Source organism: Protomyctophum parallelum (genome assembly GCF_964188405.1).
Source record: "Protomyctophum parallelum genome assembly, chromosome: 8".
Taxonomy (NCBI): Eukaryota; Metazoa; Chordata; class Actinopteri; order Myctophiformes; family Myctophidae; genus Protomyctophum; species Protomyctophum parallelum.
In genome coordinates, this window is record NC_139703.1 from 33,406,745 (window position 1) to 33,423,617 (window position 16,873).

The 16,873-nt window shown below is 42.4% G+C and overlaps 1 protein-coding gene across 1 annotated transcript in view; it reads right to left on the reverse strand.

Moving 5' to 3' along the window:
• The window catches only part of grm7 (glutamate metabotropic receptor 7), a gene marked incomplete at both ends in the record, with an annotated part of 205,608 nt that overhangs the window by 79,872 nt on the left and 108,863 nt on the right, over window positions 1–16,873 (reverse strand). The window contains one exon of the mRNA XM_083772088.1: window positions 8,502–8,697. Coding sequence (XP_083628214.1) covers window positions 8,502–8,697 — 196 coding nt within the window. The remainder of the gene's footprint in view (window positions 1–8,501; window positions 8,698–16,873) is intronic.

Here is a 16,873-nt window from a genome sequence, read left to right on the forward strand (position 1 = left end):
TCAGTGTTAGTAATAATGTACATGTGATCAAGACAGATCTGTCTTGATTTTCTAAGCTACTCTAAGTCATTAACTGCTACTTCTATGATCACTCAATACCAAACAATGTATGAAAACTACATGTTACTGACCTGTTGGAGGCCTGTGTTCCGACGAACACTTTTTCTATAGTTAATATGTACAGCAGCTATATTGGGTAACTGACCATTTCATTATGAATAAGGACATTGCAGGGTTTTCTAATTACTTAATAAGATTCACTCTCCAGGGCAGAACAGATTGCTCAAGCTTTGCTTCAAATGTTAATATTATAACATTTTACAAAACATAATAAATTGCTCTGTTTCAGAAGCACCTGCAATGCATTTGTGTATATTTTCTGTGCATGATTGGGAATGGTGCTGAACTAATTCCATTATGTTCAACTCCTCTATAAATTCCCCCACGGCAGGAGAACACAGTCTGTCTCTTGCACGGGACTGCAATTGTACAATACCTGGCTGTCTGCCTCTGTAACTGATAGAACATGCTGCACAATTTACAACATTTGTATACATGGTTATGCCTTATTGCACCAGAGTTTCCACAGGCGCTCCCATCCTTGCCATGGCTACATCCTGTCTTAACTAGTTGGACATTTTCTGTCAGTGTATCGACAGAATCATCCAAATTGTCTCTCTTGTATGCTCAGTCACAACACAAATTGCACAGCCGTCCCAAATAGAAATGACATCATCCTCACAACATTGTTCTCTGAGAACATTGTTCTGTGAGAAAGTAAAGTAGTTTATAGTTTATTTCTATAAATCCAGAGGCTAAGCATTTTTGCATATTAGATCAAAGAAACGTGTATACTGTAGGTGACTCCACACCAAGCAAACTTGTTCAGACTAGTCAAAGACTGCTTAAAACTGTCAGATTGCAACAGACTAGCAGTTCTTTATTATAAGCGACTTTAGGCTAGTTTTCCTGTAACATAGCTTAATATTCATAGTTGCCCGTTGCTTTAATTTGGGCTTAATTATTTCTGAAGTAGTTGCTTATTTGGGCTTTTCATGATTCTTAAAAAAAAAAAAAAAAAAATAGCGGATGTAATAGGGCTCAAGTGGTGAAACTGGTTGCTTCTTTTGGGCTTGTTTTCATAGACCTGGTTGCTTGTTTCACTCACAGAATCTGGTAAGCTAGCTTATCACCAAACTGGAGCCTCTGCAATGCATCCCGCACCCGCACCCGCAACAAAACAAAACACACACCTTTTTTTTTCGCTAGCTTTGCTTTTGCTTTGGAGTTGATCAATTGGTATAATTATGAATTGAGAGTTGACATTGAGAATAATATGGTATCTAGTTCACACTGCACGAGTAGTCAGCACTGAAACATGACGAGTCAGACGAGCAGACAGTAGAGAACCACTCTACAGTGGAGTATTTACACACCTATCACCACTCTACAGTGGAGTATTTACACCCCTATCACAACAACACAGACTCCAAATGTAGGAATGCAAGACTTCCGTCTAAGGAATAATCTTAGATACATTAATGTTCTTAATCCCTTACATGCTATATCTGACCGTGTGTATCAGAATGCACTGAATAGTTTTACCTATGCATTTCAGAACAGCTAAAATGCAATTTAACTTATACTATAAGTTATGTTATAGCTTGAAATTGAAGGTAAATTACAGGTTGTGAGTAGGTTCTATCATTTGGGTTGCAATGGCAGATAGCTGTAGGTATTGGATGTTGGTGGTTTGCCAGGTATGTGCTGTCCAGGACAGTGCATTCCTGTTATGAATGGCTTCCTGGAGGGTGCAAATAAATCACATCTTCAGCGCTCACCAATACTACTTACATCCTATACTTGACCGGGGTCCCCCAGGGCTCTGCACTTGGTCTGCTCACTTTTTTCCTCTACACACAATCTGTCTGCCGAAAATGTAAGCTTTTAGACCAGCTATTTTCAATAAATGTTCGCTCCAGAATAAGATCGCTAGCTAGGGTTCAAGTGGTTAAAGTAGCCTATAGTTAAAGAGTCGTTTTGTTACTCTTACAGTCTCTCTGATGAAACACTGCTTCGCAAGGCAGCTTTGTCTGTGCGAACGTGACTTACTGTACTGTACAATGCCAATTTTCCTTATCTAAACTCACAACAATGATAAACTTCTAAATGTCCTTCTATGATTGATTGGGTCCTTGCTTGTTTATGTTTGTTTGTTTGTTTGTTTCCATTCAGCAATGTTTAAAGTGACACCAATAACCGTTTCTGCAGTTTCACACAAGAATCATCCATCAGCCATCCATTCTTTCCTCAAATACCAGTGCAATGCCGACATTGACACTCCCTGAGTACACACATTCTAAAGGGAGCGTAGTGCGAGAGGAGACCAAAAGATGCCGTTATCAAAGCTTACACATGTGGCCATTTACTGCACAAACAACCAAGTGGAACAAACGCAAAGCCTAAGAATAAAGATTCCCCAGGTGCCTCAATCCCTGTACCTTGCTAAAAAAAGGGGCATTGAGTGGTGGCAATGGTAACGTCCATGGAGATGTTTACTACAAATGTGCTTGATTGAAAGTTTAATTTAGCAAATTTGCCAACCATCTGTAGCACAAATGAGGAAGCTGATGAGCACATTTCTCCAGCAGGGGATGGCCGTAGCCAAGAGGTTGGAGAAATGTAACTGCCTTGTTGCCAGGAAGTAGCTAGTGAGTCCAGGACTGGCTCGTAAATGAAGGCAGGGAAAGTGAATCAATGGCCATCATTACGCCCTAGAACAGCCACACAACAGCCTATAATAAGTGAGGCACTTGTGTCCCAGTTGCTCCAGTGCAGCTTTTTAGAAGCCAACGGTGCAGTGAGTGTACAGCATTTAAGTAATAAAAACTAAATAAACTACAATTAATCTACACAGTCAACATGTCCTGAATAGATTACAGTTAAACATGAATATATACAATACGAAATGGGAACTAACGTTGTTCTGGTAACATGACGGTTGTCCACATCATCAACCACAGTTCTAGGAAGGGTGAGAGTAAAGAGAACCACCTTTGTTGTCTGTGACACCTAAAATATGAAAGCAATGTTTGATTTGTCTAACGCACATACAGTACAGTATATAAACTCATAAGGCCGTGCAGCTCTGCTGCTCATCATCAAACTATTCACTGAATGTCTGAATTTCTGAATGACTCTCTGAATGAATGCCCCCCCAGGGAATGTTCCGCATGCAGACCACTTGCCTAATATTATTATACCTTTGTGCCCTTCTCAAGCTCATCCATTATTCCCTAACATTCACAATCAGTAACATTAATTTTGTGCCCAACCCAACTTCCCAAGATCATCCGTTAACAATTCTCTCCAAATTAATGTGATCTATTATCGCATTAACTACACTGTACATCATTTCCTGTTCATATTAGAAACGTAGTGGTTGTAATTAGCCACCGTGACTCCACAACACTGTACATCAAAAAAACACCTAATACTTAATATTTGAGGGCAAATAAATAGCATACCGTATATAAATGATATTCTACCACAGGTCGTTTCGAGGAAGCAATCTGATTGGTTGAAACAGCCTTCTATCCGTGGGTTAAACCAGCACCGTTCAACACCTAATCAAAACAAATAATTCAGCCGCTCTGTTCTCCCAGAGCGCTAGCAAACTCGGTGGCTAGGCTAGCTAGTTTCTTGGGACATTTGTGGTCGTAGTGACTACATATGTACATATCTACATATTAACCCACACCCTCGAGTGTAATATTGCTTAATTATGTTATGAAAAAATGTATAATAATGCAATAATGCAATGCCGTTCTCAGCTGTCGCCGGGTATTTTTGTTCAAGTTTAGTGGGGGATTTTGTTCGCGTTAGCTCAGACCCCTTAGCTATCATTACAACCAGTTACATGTGCTCAGCGAAGCGATACAAACTCGCAAATGATGTACGATCGTCGGATGCGCGACGGCTCACCATGGACAGCGCTCGAACCTTTTGATATACGGCGCTTTGAAAATCCTGTTTTAATGGAGGCTTAATGATATATAGATAGATTTTATTTCGGTCAATAAAAGGAGTACATACAGACGTACAGTACATACATTAATTTCCACTAGTGGTACTAGTGGTTCCGAAAAGGTGAAGGCAGAAGCCGAGGCTTATTGCGCCTACCCTTGTTTGAACAAGATTAGAATACACTAAGCAGAGTATAGTGTCAGATAAAAAAAAAAAAACTATAAAGTTCTGGCCATAGATTCTGAGAAAAATAAATCTAAGCAGGGCTTAGATTTGGCCTATAGGAATAATAATAATAACTAGAACTGCACTCTGTCGAGTGCATACTTGCTTGTTGCACACTAGTAGGCCATAAATGGCCAACTAGTGCGCAAGCAGAGCGCGCAAGTCCTTTCGACCGCTGTAAACTGTCAAATCTCAGTATCTCTGTGAAGGAACGTTTGAAATGTATAATTTTTAGATGTAACTATTTGCTACCTACCTACTTTATGCATATAAACACCTAGTATTATTAAGTATGATTCAAGTTTCTATCTATATAAGTTTGGGTGAAGAGCTAGTCATACATATACACACCACGTACTCTGGTCCCAGCAGATCAGGCACAACTTGCTATTTTATTTTTACTGATTATGTATATAGTATACGTATGACTAGCTCTAAATGATGACGTAAGAGATATGGTCATTTGTGGTCGTTTGGTCCCAGCAAAGCAGGCATATACTATATAGGCATATACTATATATAGTATGGTATATAGGCATAATATACGTATACATATATACTATATAGAGTGTGTAGTTGTAAGTTGATTAGCGGTATACTGTGGTTACTTTGCGCCAAAAACCGTGACAGCTGTCCCGCCATTTGATGTTTATGCAAGAAAACAGCAAATCTGTGCCTGGTTTGGTGGGACCAAATGACCACAAATGACCATATTTCTGATTTTTGATAGTCGACTCGACTACCATCAAAATCGATTTATAGTCGATTAGTCGGCGGTAAAATATGATATTTATTCCATCCAATCAAGCATTAAAACATCGTGTTATGAAACAGCCAGCGAGCGAAGCAAAACAGAGCGGTGAATGCACTATCAATGCAGGCCGAGTGGAATAGTACTAAGAGAGTGGCGACACACTTCCTATGGGCTATAGTTCCAAACATTGGAACTATCCCATTGAGATAGAATGAGCACTTCCGCATTCCATTGTTACAGTGGGAGTCAACGCGAGTGTTGCCACTCTTACTAGATTACGCTGAATGCCGCTCTGATTGGCCGAAATTAGCTCAGCTGTTTCAAGTCAAAGTTGCAAGTCCACAATGACTCACGGATGGACGCGTTGTGAGCTTGTAGATCTGCTATTTTTTTATGCACAAGACCGTTCTATGGAGCAACATAGCATGTTACGTTGTTCACAATGTTTGGAGAGTGGAGACTGGAGCAATGAACCATGCGATGTTTTTCATACAACCCTAAATGTTCAACAACAAGTTACAATCACAGTTCCTTTGGTTTTTAGAAGGAGCTACAAGCAAGGAGGAGGTTTGCTAGCTAGCAGGCTGCCAGGCTATGAATCAGATGATCAACTACTTAACTCCATCGCGAGTCTTTTGCGGCTACGTATTAGAACTATGATCATGCGGCATCGCTGTTTGTTTTTAATAATGCCACACGCGGCACGCAGACTTTTGTTGGATAAGCATGAAGAAACATGAAATCACGGCAAGAGCTACTGTAGTTTGACTGTCACCAAACTGGATACTATTGGGCAGAGCGAGGAGGAACTCCTGCTATACTTTACTGTACCGGACGACGACACGTCTCCAATCTAACTTGTTGAACAAACTACAGTAATAAACTCACCAATAGTAAACGTATTTACACACTGTAGTTGTCCCCATTGATCTTATGAGCCTATGAGGCATATCACATATGCTTTTCCCAAAGAAAAACTGTCTTGACTGCTGCTAGTGCCACCGCCGATACGCTGCCCACCACACCTACACGAGTCAGACGAGTGAGGGTGACGGCAAAACCCACGTACAGTAGGCTTGTATGATATGAAAACAATCAGCCAGGAATGGATTAGTACTGAAGTTGGCGAACTACCAACAAAACAACCGAGCTCACAGCTGCATGCCTGCATGTCTGCTGTAGAAAAGCAAAAAATAAAATAAAATAAATAATCATAAAAAATATTAAAAATAACTATAAATAATATTAGCGAATAATCGGATGTCAATTAACAGTGTCGACTAGTGTTTTGCTAGTCGACTAGTCGACTATTTGATTATTATGTTAATGCCCTAGCATATACTATATACGTATACATATATACTCTATACTCTATACTATATAAAGTGTGTAGTTGTAAGTTGATTAGCGGTATACTGTGGTTACTTTGCGCCAAAAACCGTGACAGCTGTCCCGCCATTTGATGTTTATGCAAGAAAACAGCAAATCTGTGCCTGGTTTGCTGGGACCAAATGACCATATTTCTTACGTCATCATTAAGAGCTAGTCATACATATACACACCACATACTCTGGTCCCAGCAGATCAGGCACAATTTGCTATTTTATTTTTACTGATTATGTATATACGTAGTATACGTATGACTAGCTCTAAATGATGACGTAAGAAATAGGGTCATTTGTGGTCATTTGGTCCCAGCAAAACAGGCACAGATTTGATGTTTTTCTGCATAAACATCGAATGGCGGGACAGCTGTCACGGCGGAAGAGACTGGGCGAAAACATTACTTGCACGCTCTGCTTGCGCAAGTAATAATAATAATAATAAGAAGAAGAAGAAGAAGAAGAAGAAGAAGAAGAAGAAGAAGAAGAAGAAGAAGAAGAAGAAGAAGAAGAAGAAGAAGAAGAAGAAGAAGAAGAAGAAGAAGAAGAAGAAGAAGAAGAAGAAGAAGAAGACAAAAACAAACAAAAAAAACTCAAAACAATAAAACAAACAAAAACAAACAGATGTTATTAAATAAGGACAAAACAAAAACAAGGATACCTAACATAAAATCACAAGGGTAAGACACAATTACTGCCTCATACCATGTGGCTATTTGACCACAGGATATGAGGCAGGCCTACACAGGGACACACATGATTGGGGCCTACAGCCATACTCTGCGGCTACTAGGCCGCAAAGCAAGGTTCTAGGTATATATATATATATATATATATATATATATATATATATATATATATATATATACATATATTTATACCCCCACATATATACATAGGTATATACATAGGTTCATAATATTAATTTGTATTTATTTAGTACCGTATTTTTGAACAACTTTTTGAATTTAGTGATCGTTGAGCACAATTTTAATTCGCTATCTAAATTGTTCCACAGGTTGACCCCGGTTACAGATAGGCATCTACCTTTTGTGTTAGTCCTGATGCATTTTTTTTTTATTGGGCCACCCCCCTGATTGGATATTGGGACTCTCTAGGTTCGAACAGCATGCAGGGAGGGAGGTGTGCTTTGTACATGATTACTGCAGTGTTTAGGTCCACTAGATAGTTTAATTTGAGAGTTTTTGAGTTCATGAAAAGTGGGTTGAGCTGGATTTAAAAATCCCATAGCTGGTGGGGACGGAGGCTCTCCATACTAACCGGAGCAATGCTAAAAGGTAAATAGTCGCTGCTTTCATGGAGTATACGGTTGTCTACGAACGTACGCATAGTTAGCACCAGTAGGTACCGATAGCCTAGCTACGTTGATAAACGTAGATAGCAGCGAAAAAGTTAATACAAGACAAAAAGAATATCCTGAAGTTACAGACATAAAGACAGGGCTTATGAAATGTATAACTCGTATCCTCCCAATCATAGCATAAGAATGTTCAGGTGTGATAAAAAAAATGGCAGCTGTGAATTCATAATCTCATAAATGCTGTCCCTCCAGACTATGGGATATGTGTCCGCCAGGCTGCCTGTGCAGTGTTCTAGCCAAACAGGCACAAACTGGCGTGTGGGATCTACACTACACTACAATTTGCTCATGTTGGCGGCAACTCTTTTGCCTCCTACTGTAGTTGATCATCTGTGCAAGTAAAAATAGATTCAGCAGTGAATCTCTTAATTAGCCTTTAATTCAATTAGTAAAGTCTATTAGTCTCATTGGTGAAGTTTATAATAAAGATAGCAACATCTTTCTTTTCCACACGTGCCACGTACCTATACTGTATGACATGTGCAATGCTCACCACATACAGACAGAGAGAGACGCACACATGCGTTCTATAGACAGGGAGAGAGACACATTTGTACTTTACTGTGTGAGAGTAAGCATTATTATTGGGGCGTGTCTCTTGGTTGGAGATGTGCCCCTTTCTAGTTATAATTGTGCACATTATCCCAACAAACTGTGTCCTATTCTTAGAATAGGACACACCCTTGCGTAGGGTTGGTGTGCATTTTGCTTTAAAAACACTGAATCCACTTACCGTTGAAGCTGACATTGCGGATATATTTAAGCAGTTTCTTCCCTCCAGCCAGGTCCATGTCAGGACAAATGCCAGAGTACTCCGGACACAGGTCTCTCTGCATGTTGTGGAGGGCGTGGGCCATGGCATACACTGCATCAATCACAAACTGCACCTTACCCTCCTGCTCATACTTGGAATCAATTCCAATCCTCTCCTGGCCTGAGAGAGAGAGAGAGAGAGAGAGAGAGAGAGAGAGAGAGAGATAATTGAGCCATATTACATTAAAGAAAATCATCCTTAAAGGACCACTTCACCACTTTTTTTTAACTCTGTGGGCAGTTCAGAAACCCGTACACCAGTGACATCGTTGGGGAATCCAAGCTAATATAGTAACTGCAGGCTTTCTAGTCCTGAAAAGTTGCAATGCGAAAAGTGAAGCCATCGTATCTTAACTTCCTGGACACCACCATATTTTTTCATACAATAGATCATACACATAAACGACTACGGACAAAAATATATTTTAAGGACACAGACACACACACGCACTACTCCATAAACACAGTTACCACCCAAAGCACACTTTTGCAGGAATCATCAAATCACAAATCATTCGGTTTTTCATGCCCTGGCCTCTCTCTCCCCCACCCAGTCACTCTCCACAAACACTCTGCCTCCTACCCCTAACCCCCAATTCTAACCCTAACCTCAATCCTAGCTTTCTTCCCCAGCCACCTCAGAGCATGCACCCGGATCAGAGGCCTCTCTCTAGCGCAGGGACAGGGACGGACCTGGACGGGGTCCACACATTACCCTCTCCTCTATGTCTTCCCTCCTCCAACTCTTCTTCTCCCACCATCCAGGCCATCGGCTCTCTACCATTACAACACTACTCCCATTCATAACCACATTTTCACATACACTCCAACCACTACACCACAAATTTAAACAAAATTTCACCACTACACAACAATCCTACCCCCATTACAAACACATCAGGTCATTTCTGCACTCAGAAGGAATAGGAACCTGGGAGACCTCCTTGTGCATTCCAAATTTTCCACTTTACCTCCCAAGCCCCCACAGCCTCATACACTCCATTTCAAACCCCGCAAATTCATCAACAACCCCCATAGTCACACTTCCTCCCCCTCTCTGACCACCCCCAATATAGTTTACATCATCACACAATCACACAATGTCATAAACACTACATAGGAGAAACCGGACATGCACACACTAGAAACACGCCTCAAACAACACTTATATCACATCAAACGAGCAGACATACACACAACTCTGTACACACACTTTCAATCCCATCCTATCGCTAACCTCATCATTTCAGGTCTGGAATGTGGAGTCCGATGGACCAGTGGACAGCGGAAACTAATGGAGCATAGATGGATTAAAAAATTGCAAACTGTAACACCCACTGGTCTAAATGAAAGAAGTTGATTTTTATCCCTTTTCTGTTCATTTATCTGTAAAATAAATAAATGGTATCCAGGCTGTGAACTTTTACTTCCTTATGGTTTTAGGTTGTTTTATTAATGTCCATTTTTATATCCATTTTACCATTGGGTTTTAGAGGATGGTTTCGGACCATGCTGGGCTTTTTACAAAAAAGCCCCCCTTTTAAATACATACACACATACATACATACATACATGCAACAATTTGTGGTATATTTTATCATGAACATTAGTATGTACGTATGTATTAGTAACAATTATATGAAGGTAGGTTGAACAGTGGTGAAGTGGTCCTTTAACCCTTGAATTAAATTAATTATTTCAATGGACTAAAATCTTTTCATTGAAGGATTTCCTGCCCTGGCATTTGGCCTTAAGTGCCCTAAAAAACACAAAAGGCCAAGTGGACTTGGCAATTCCTTGGCTAATTCCAGGCCTGATCATCACCATACTGTGCATATTGGATTACTTTCTAATTGCGGTGCAATGTGAAATGACAGCGCCATCATTTAAAAGAGCTATCCAATTATTGCAATACCGCCCTGCTTTCTTTCCTTGGAGAGCTGATGATGATTTAGGGTTCTTCCAGAGGCCAGAGGGAAGCACACACACAGTGAGATGAATTAACATGTTTTTGTCAGTGTCCTGCATTCCCAAATGGGTCAGATCTGGACCCAAGCACGGGTCGCAAATTCACAATATGTCTTAAAGGGCTGAACACTAAAGCAGTCCCAAGAGGATGAGGTTTACAATACTGAATAGCCGGGATTTGATTTGTAAAAAGAGAGGCAACCAATCATAACCAAAGGGCGGAACTATCCTTTGTATCCTTAATATATCCTTAATATAATATACACCTGACTTACATTAGACCAAAGCAAGGAGGAGGTGGAGGGGATTTAATCTTAGGCCAGCAGGGCATACATGTCCAGGAAAAAGGAACATGACACTACCACCGTACGCCACGGAACAACATCACAGTGGTGACAATACTATCTATATGGTGTAATGACATTGACTCATAATCAGATTTGTGGCTCAGCAGAAGCGTGATGGAATGGAGTGCATATCACACTGCCAGGCTTATCCAGACACTTTAATAACCATGTTATCGCTCCCCTCTCATCTAATACACTGCATGTATCATTGCTTGTTCACCTTGGGAGTTCGCTCAGAATTCAAAGAGAGGTCAGCTTAGTTTCAGACTCAGCTCAGATTGAGATTCCAAATGAGAGTGAAGATAAAGCATTATGTGATAGCCTACAGTACGTAGTAAGTAACCCGAAGAAATGCAACATACAGTACAATGGATGCTTTGTGCTATTTGTTTAGTTTACTATGAAAACCTGCATTTCCCGTCGGTCGGTCGTCGGTCACCTTCATATACGGTCACACCTCACGGTCACACCTCATGACATCACGCCTCCATATATGGTCACGCCTCGTGACATCACGCCTCCATATATGGTCACGTCTCATGACATCATGCCTCCATATATGGTCACGCCTCGTGACATCACGCATCCATATATGGCCGTCTCCATATATGAAGATCACGACACTGACCACATCAAAACCCTGGATAGCCATACATGGACAAGACTGATCATCACCTAGATCTGCATATATGGAGCCAACCAGCAACTCTACATCTGACCTCAAACCTCAAACCCTTAGATCTCCATATATGGAAGCTGACCTGTTCTGACAATTCCATATGTTGATGCTTCCCCATCCATACTTCCTCTTCGATGTCTCCCTTTTGACTGACACCTGTCCATTCAAACTCTAGACGGGCCCGCCCCAAAGTTATTAGTGCAGCCGTCCCCGGCAGCCGGCGAAAACTAAAGTTCTCAACAGGCCCAAAAATTAAGGCCCGGCCCTATCTGGGCCCTCATCAAACCCTGTACACTCAAGACACTGCCACCGCTGCCACCCTTAGATCTCCAAGTATGGAGCTGACCTGTTCTGACATTCCATATGTTGATCTGACCTCATCAAACCCTGTACACTCAAGACACGCTCCATATATGGCCAGTACAGAATTCATTCCATATGTTGATCTGACCCCCCATGCCAAAGCGCCAGCACTCGCCCAGCAGTCTGCCGTCACCCAGGCTGATGCGTGTACGCTTCTCGCCCTCATGGCGTCTTACTGGTTCATTGAATACATAATGTATGTATAAAGTATGTATAAAACATAAATTAAATGTAGTACTGTATAAATTGTACAGCACGTAAATTAGACAATCAAATATCCAAGCATAATGAAGTACAGTACAGCTGATTAAAAGTAGCAGCATTGCATAATTGATTAGAGGACAATTCAGCATGAAAGCTTACTACTCTTAAATCAGGAAACTAAAATATATAAATTATGATTTAAAACCTCTTAAGCCAAAATCCCCCGCCGTCGGGGGCAGCGGCTGTCCACCTCATGAACAGCTCTCAGCGGGTAAATGGAGACCCAATTGGTCTCAGGTTCCAACCGATGTTTTAGATTTCCCCCCCTGGACCCCCCTGGGGTTTAAGAGGTTGACTTGGTGCATATCTCTTGTGAATTTTATTAGACTAACCCTTTATGCAGTATTATCGCAATACTAAAATAAAGTACTAGGGATAGTAGCCTCTTAACTCTTCTGTATTTTATTATTTTCCACTATTTTGCTCTCAGCCTATCTATGTGCCATGTTGTCCTGCAGTTCCAGATAATGAAGTGTAATTAGGTCACAAAACAGAGACACTAGTAAGACACTGATGTGATCCATGGTTTATACTGCATGGCATCGTCTATGACTCTATGGAGTCTTTATGCGTTCATCAATCACATAACATCTCCCACATCCACATGAATAACTTAAACCAAATGCAACATTTAGTTAATGTACCACAGAAAGCTTATGTTAATGTTGGGAAACAAAGTTTGCAAGACAAACATGCAAATTATGAATAATAATCAAACTTTCAATTCCCCACCTAAAGCTATTAATGAAACAAATTAGGTCATTACAACAAATGAACATAAATAATGACACCATTTCATTTCATTGTATTCATTTCATCCAGATAACAGTCCAAATAATCAAATAAAATTAGCTTGTGTGCGGTACAAAATCGCATACAAGCAATTTAGTAAAACAAAAAGGTATGAATGATCTTGAAACAATAGACTTAATTAATGATCTATGAAGAATACTGTCCTATCAGAACTTCCATAGAGTTAATTGAGAAAAGGGCTGTTTACAGTCTAGTTTGACAATCTGTGATGGCTCATCGGTGGAAAACACCACAATGCCACCAACATTGCATTTTAGTCCACACACTCACGCTGATGCTGACACTCAGAAAACGTTGGTACTATCGGTTGACAATCTAACAGAGTTATGGGAGGGACAGGTTGTGATATAGACAAATCCACGGAGGGGTGCCCTGGGTGCGGCCATATATAGCAGAGGTGTACCATTAAGCTCTGCTTTAAGGGCCTTTCAAACGGGAAGCAAGGAACGCACACGTTGTTGCCTGCATCAACGAGGTCCGCTACAGGTCTAGAGGGGCGCGACAACGCAAGCGTAAAAAAAAAGCGAAACAGAATCCAGGTCTGGTGAGTTGCGGGACTGCGTTGTTGCACCAAAAAAACGCAGATCTCATTGAAAATTTACTTATTTTATATCGCTATATCGCTTCACGTTTGATAGGCCCTTTACACTGATTAAGCTACACCTGGCCTACAGGGCACTGCTCCATGGATCCGTCTGATATTGTGAGTACTTTCAGCAGCATCTTCTGCCATAGGAAAGCACACAAACCGAATGTAGACATTGCATGAGAGATGTTGACATGACCTATACCAAGCTGACTGAATATCACACCGGTCATATGGGCTTACAAATGTTGAATTAACCGGCCCGGGTTACACCTAGGCTGCTAATCCAAGCCCGACAGCGTGTTGCGGGTTCGACTCCCGATCCCAACGACCTTATCTGTGTGTCACTCCCCATCTCTCTCCCCCCATTTCCTGTCAGCTTACTGTGCACTATCAAATAAAAAAATAAAAATATTGAGACGTGTGGGGTCAAAAGCTGTGAGGGGCTAGCGCCCCTCAAAAAAAATATATTTGTGATGACGTAAGCATGAGACCAACTCCAGTGCAATCATCTGCAATGTAAAAACAAATTAATCAGTATAAGGGTCTATTTGGTTACATTTGTACACTCTCAGAGTTACAAATAGTTAACACTGAGAATGTATTATGTGCCCCCCTAATGAATAATGGCAACATGAAATGAACGTGCAGTGCTGCGAAGAAATGAACAAAATAAAATAAATTATTCAAGACTTGGAGTAGCTGAAGTCAGTCCCTGAGGCTCAGCTCAGCTTTGTTTTGACATGAACCGATGCAGCCATGTGTGCGCACAAGGACTGCACACAAAAAGCTCAACCATGTCTCTATATGGCAATGTATACTCCAGATTTCCTTTTCATCCTCGCCAATACCCAAAAGGCCTTTCAAAGTTAATTAGTAACCATCGCATGAAATGGGAGAGAGGAGAAGGCAGATAAATAAAAAGGGAAGAAGAGCACAAGTGTGTTGCTGTGTTCGACTAAATGATTGTCGCCATTCCATGACTCGTAGACAAGCACTATAGTTGCTTCGGGTCTCGGGGCCACTAATCATTTTCAGCGTGTTCATTATGATCACACCATCAACCAACTGGGGGAAATAGTGAGATCAGAGTGAGAGTTTTGATTCACTTCATTATGTCTCTCTCTCTCCTCTGTTACTGTATCTGCACAGCGTCTCTTGCGCACAATCTCCACAATTTCCACTCCACATGTACACCCCCGCCCTGTAGATTTCTCTCCATCTTTATCTTTCTTCTCTTTAGTCTCAAATTATCTTCATAATCTTTCTCTCCTTCCCATCCCCCCTCCTCTCTCTCTCTTTCTCTCTCTCTCTCTATCTCTCGTTGTCTCCTCTTAATTCTAGTTCCTTAGAGAGATCTTATCTGTAACAATAGACCACACAACAGGAACACCTGCTATGCCCACACAACAGGTTCAGTAAGTTAAGTGTTGCTGTTTAATAATTGCAATGTCAGCAGTTCAAGTCTGGTGCTTGACCTGTGTTGCATGTTGTCCTCCCCACATGCATCTTTCTGCCTTCCATTGTGCATCCTGTTGCAGTTGCACATACCCGGGCTGTGTATGTAACAATGGCAGCACAGTGTGTGTGGGAGCAGCATGCCTGGGAAGCAGAGATATGTGCATGCAGGCATGGAAACTAGTTAGGCGTGCAACGATTGACAGTAACTAAATGAGGTCAAAAACACTTTGAATACAGAGCTAACTCCCACTTTCCCTCACTCTGTCTGTAATAGTATCCATTGTGTGTGTGTGTGTGTGTGTGTGTGTGTGTGTGTGTGTGTGTGTGTGTGTGTGTGTGTGTGTGTGTGTGAGTGAGTGAGTAAGTGAGTGAGTGAGTGAGTGAGTGAGTGAGTGAGTGTGTGTGCGTGCGTGCGTGCGTGCGTGCACGTGTGTTTGTGTGGACAGCACACTGTCAGCTTGCAGGATGAGTGTTAATCTTTGTGCTTGTGTGCCCACACGATCACCAACTGTCTTTCTCTATGCTGATAATGAATTTCAATATGCTCCTTACATGTAAATCATATGTACATGCAGGTCTATACCATATGTGCACTGGAAGGTGGGCGGTTACGGCTCATGTAGAGATCAGTCATCGTATACGTCCTTTTCATTTCTTGAATGCATAGCGCAGCAGTGCCTGCCATACCTTTGAGGAGCTATCGTTTGGAAGACTACTGTATAGCTGTCAGAATGTCTTTAGTTTGTACGTCCCATTTAGGCCTGAGGCTGATTGTATGTTTTCTGAAAAATAATCTGTCCCAACTGTCTGCCCAGTGTCCCCCCAGTGCCTCCCCAGTGTCACCCCAGTGCCCAGTGTCCCCCAGTGCCTCCCCAGTGCCTCCACAGTGCCTGCAGTGTCTCCCCAGTGCCCCCACAGTGCCTCCCCCAGTGCCTCCACAGTGCCTCCCCAGTGTCCTCCCCAGTGTCCCCCCAGTGCCTCCCCAGTGTCCCCCCCAGTGTCCTCCCCAGTGTCCCCCACAGTGCCTCCCCAGTGTCCTCCCCAGTGTCCCCCCAGTGCCTCCCCAGTGCCTCCACAGTGCCTCCCCAGTGCCTCCCCAGTGTCTCCCCAGTGTCCCCCCAGTGCCTCCCCAGTGTCCCCCCCAGTGTCCCCCCCCAGTGCCTCCACAGTGCCTCCCCAGTGCCTCCCCAGTGTCCTCCCCAGTGTCCTCCCCAGTGTCTCCCCAGTGTCCCCCAGTGCCTCCCCAGTGTCCCCCCCAGTGCCTCCACAGTGCCTCCCCAGTGCCTCCCCAGTGTCCTCCCCAGTGTCTCCCCAGTGTCCCCCCAGTGCCTCCCCAGTGTCCCCCACAGTGCCTCCCCAGTCCCCAGTGCCTCCACAGTGCCTCCCCATGTGTCCCCCCCAGTGCCTCCCCAGTGTCTCCCCAGTGTCCCCCCAGTGCCTCCCCAGTGTCCCCCACAGTGCCTCCCCAGTGCCTCCCCATGTGTCCCCCCCAGTGCCTCCCCAGTGTCCCCCCCCAGTGCCTCCCCAGTGTCCCCCACAGTGCCTCCCCAGTGCCTCCCCAGTGTCTCCCTATCACTGGTGCCATGTCTCACTTCACTCTGCGGTTGTTCTGCCCCCTGTTTATATTTATTTTAAATGATACTGTATTGTATGGATAGTTTTATCATAATTTTTAAGAGCCAGCTCAGCCCCTTAGATAGCACTTTATGTAGACTTATAGCATGTTACATAGACAGCACTAGAATTGCATTTTATGTAGTCATAGCACTTTATAGTACATATGTATAGTATAATAATAGTATAGTATGCAT